This window comes from Oncorhynchus tshawytscha, linkage group LG05 (genome assembly GCF_018296145.1).
Source record: "Oncorhynchus tshawytscha isolate Ot180627B linkage group LG05, Otsh_v2.0, whole genome shotgun sequence".
In the NCBI taxonomy this organism is placed as follows: domain Eukaryota; kingdom Metazoa; phylum Chordata; class Actinopteri; order Salmoniformes; family Salmonidae; genus Oncorhynchus; species Oncorhynchus tshawytscha.
In genome coordinates this window covers 67244749-67248216 of record NC_056433.1, presented here as the reverse complement: position 1 = coordinate 67248216, position 3468 = coordinate 67244749, and the positions used below count along the sequence as shown (strand labels likewise).

At 41.6% G+C, this 3468-nt stretch overlaps 1 protein-coding gene across 2 annotated transcripts; it reads right to left on the bottom strand.

Moving 5' to 3' along the window:
• Window positions 1–2652, bottom strand: LOC112251164 (regulator of G-protein signaling 21-like). 2 transcript variants are annotated; one of them, XM_024421959.2, is made up of 5 exons: window positions 2459–2652; window positions 1861–1930; window positions 1686–1756; window positions 848–1014; window positions 1–657 (listed from the first exon to the last, which is right to left on the bottom strand). In XM_024421959.2, the coding sequence occupies exons 1-5, from the start codon at window positions 2523–2525 to the stop codon at window positions 481–483; spliced, it is 552 nt and encodes a 183-aa protein (XP_024277727.1). In that variant the 5' UTR covers window positions 2526–2652; the 3' UTR covers window positions 1–480. The 2 variants fall into 2 exon arrangements, with proteins under 2 accessions (XP_024277727.1, XP_024277726.1); XM_024421958.2 differs by having other exon boundaries at window positions 1686–1777; window positions 2459–2651.
• Between the last annotated feature and the right edge of the window lie 816 nt (window positions 2653–3468).

The following is a 3468-nucleotide window of genomic DNA, read 5'->3' as shown; positions in this document are numbered from 1 at the left end:
TTATTTTTCATGGCTTTAATGGCAGGTCTGACATATTCTAGTTTTCATAGACATCAGGAGAATACCATGAATTATTACAGTTAAAAGTAACAATCCATTGATAATCAATGGATAATAATAAGTTATAAAACATACATAATGCTTTATACTCTAAATAAAGTCAGTACTGTATAACATTTGTAATCATATCTATTATCTATAATATTAGCATATTTATATGGAGAGTATTCCACTTTATGTTTACGTTGAAAATATTTTGGTTGGCCACACCTCAGAATAAGATTAGGAGCCACTGAGCTAGATGATGAACTATTATTAGAGAGACTACAGAGCATGGGCCCTGTGTTTTGTGCTCCAGCCCAGAGTTAAACCATGCTGAACTTACATGGGCAGCTAGTTAGAGCGGAGAGAGTTGAATACATGTCAGCCCACAGACTGTTGGTTGTTAACAGGTATTATTCTCCACCTGGTTCTGGAACCTCAGCGGGCTTCCGATGGTTCTAAAAGACCTTGATAGATTTCAGATTTCAGGAATCTGGGATAACAGTCCTTTTTCATCAGCTTGTATATCAGTCTCTGTGCCTTGTCGAAGCAGCTCAGGGTCGGCTGAGACATGCTGTTTGTAATCTCCTGCCTGGTCCCACAGTCGATGTTTATCTGGAATTGAGTAATGAATGAAACATTGCCTTTGTGTAGCCATCATGTTGGACAGAGAGAGGGACACATTGACGGAATGATTGAGAGACAGCTTGAGGCGGAGAGCTAACGATTAAAAAAATAAATGAAAGAAAGAAGAAGAAGATTAAGAAGATTAAGCTACACCATTCCATCTGATGTCTTTACGTACCTGTCTGGGAGCGTCGACATGTACAAACTCTGCGTAGATCCTTTTGGCTGCTATAGCTATCTCATTGCTGGTGGTGATGGTCTTGTACTCCTCACAGGCCAGCCAGAACAAGATGTTCTCCTCGCTGTACTCTGTCCTCAGGAACTCTCTGAAGGCCAGCTGCCCTGCTACACGGTAGAGACATAAAAAGGAGATGGTGTGAAACAGACTCACATTCACACAGGCAGGCACATACATGTAAGCATGGCCACTGACCATGACCTGCAGAACACAGGTTTAGTTTGAGAGAGCAGGCTAGCCCACAAAGTTGTCAAACTGGTTCAGGAAATTGACAGGGGGTTATTAAGGAGATGCTTTTTCAAGCTCACCAACAGATGTTCTGGGCTTCCATTTTTAAATGGGACATTTACAGTTGCTGACCAATGCAAATAAATTACCAAACAGTATAATAACTTTTGTTGCCTAAAAAAACATGTACAATGTCATAAAACATGTTTTAGATGTGAGTGAACCATTGCAGATGTCTTATGGGAGAATAATTGTCCTTTGTAGCCTACTGTTCCTTCTCAAAATGCTTAACCTACTTATAAAGCCATGCAGGTGTACCATTTTTCATGAGTCTTTTGGGAACACAAACAAACAGCAAACTGCATTACTCACACTAATTGCTTAATATAAATCACAGCTGGAGAACTGACTCTAATCGACACAAGACAAAATATGTACAACGACAGCCAGCTTGTCCCCCCTGACTTTAGGCTTATACTGGTACCACTTCCCTGCACATGTTTTGGTAGGACTTTAGAGAGAGAGAGTAAAGAAGAGTACATTTTCTTACTTTTAGACTCCTGGAGTTTTTTCAGGGATTGTCGCCATGACACAACTTCATCGATGGGGGGCTTGGGGGCCCTACAAAAACAACAAAAAAGCCTAGAGACTCTTAATTTTTCATTTTGAGGATGATGAGGATATTTAAATGGTTTACATTTATACAGAACAGAATGTTGACTTACTTCCTGTACATGCCCCTTCGCCTGATATCAGACCATCTAACATGAGAGAGTGATGATGGAAACAGCTGATCTAAAATGAGGGAGAAAGAAAGACAGAGGCAACAGAGAGCACAGGAAGCCTGTCTAGTCAGAGATGTTTTTTGCCCCCAAAAAATGCAAAAGCAGAACAGCAACTGGCCAGTTTCGCTATGAATTATGGGACAGAAACAGGAAACCTCATAACTTCAGCAGTCAGAATCTGCAGCCGTTTAAGAAGACACTGGTCATCCATTATGATTATTGATTCATTGATCGATAATAAGTATTAGCCAGAGAAAAAATATTTTTGACCAATCATCTATGAGCAGGGTTCGGTATCAAACATGTATTTTATACACAAATGTGAATAGAGACTACCTATCTATGAACTACTAACCACTTACAATGAAGCATAACTCATTCGTGCCTAGAAATGCAAAAAACTGAAGCAAACCAATATACTGTAAGTCAACCAACCATGTTTAGTACGGAATGAAAGGAATGTGAAAGGAGTGGTCATGTCACAAGCATTTCTCTATTTCTCTATACAGCCAAAGCAAAGCTCAAAGCTAATACTTACAATGTATGCATATGATTACAATATCCCTGAAAAGCAGAGTTTGTTCGTCCTGAAGATCAGCACTCATATATATGCTCAACAACTTCTGATGTTTTTCCCAGTTCTAGTTAGACTTCCCTATTATATTCCCCTGTTTGCTATTCCCCTCTGGCTAGAGCACACAAGTATCCACATGTTGGGCTGGGAGGAGGATTGGCAGATGGGAGGGTTAAGAGGTGACTCAGAGTTTTATTCTGCTTTTTTACTTTGAAATTCCTAGGATGGGAATCAGGGAAGCTTGAAAAATCAGAGAGAGATGTTTGACCCAGTTCAACGACACACTCTTCACCCATCACTCTCATATGAAGACAGACAGCAGAGGAGAGGAGGAAGGGAGGGAGACACCACTATCTCTGCCAAATGGGGGGACCGAGACAGACACTGCCGTCCCCCAGCTTTGAAAATTACTGATGACAGAACAACTGGCAGTGTAGTGAGCAAAACGAGACAAATGACAGTAACAGGGACAGAGACAGCAGAGTGTCTCTACCTGTCCACCCCTCTCCAGTACCAACGACTGATTTATGGACCCTCAGCAGGACGCTCTGGGCCAGCTAGGAGAATGAGAACAGGTGCTGTAAAACACTGCTGCTGAGACTGCTGCAGCTCGGAATCTGGCTACTCAAACAAAACCTGGCAGATCTGATCATTCCCTCCCTTGAGCCACTGTGCCATGTTCCATAATGTATGCAGGTATTTGTTCAGCCCAGCGCTTACACACCTGATTCAACTAACGTTGGACTATTTTTAAGAGCATATATTAGGTGGCTAGTGTTGAATCAGGTGTCTTACAAAAGCCTGTACACACTGCTGTCCTCCAGAACCATTAATGTTCCGTGGTTTCCCCTGGCATTTTACTTGGTCTGTGTCCAGGAGCAGATATAAAACCTGGCTTAGCCCTTTTCCTATTTGTCATGTATTTGTCTTGCATTAGTTCCCTCTGAACTATTGCCATGGCAGGTGAAGGCCAG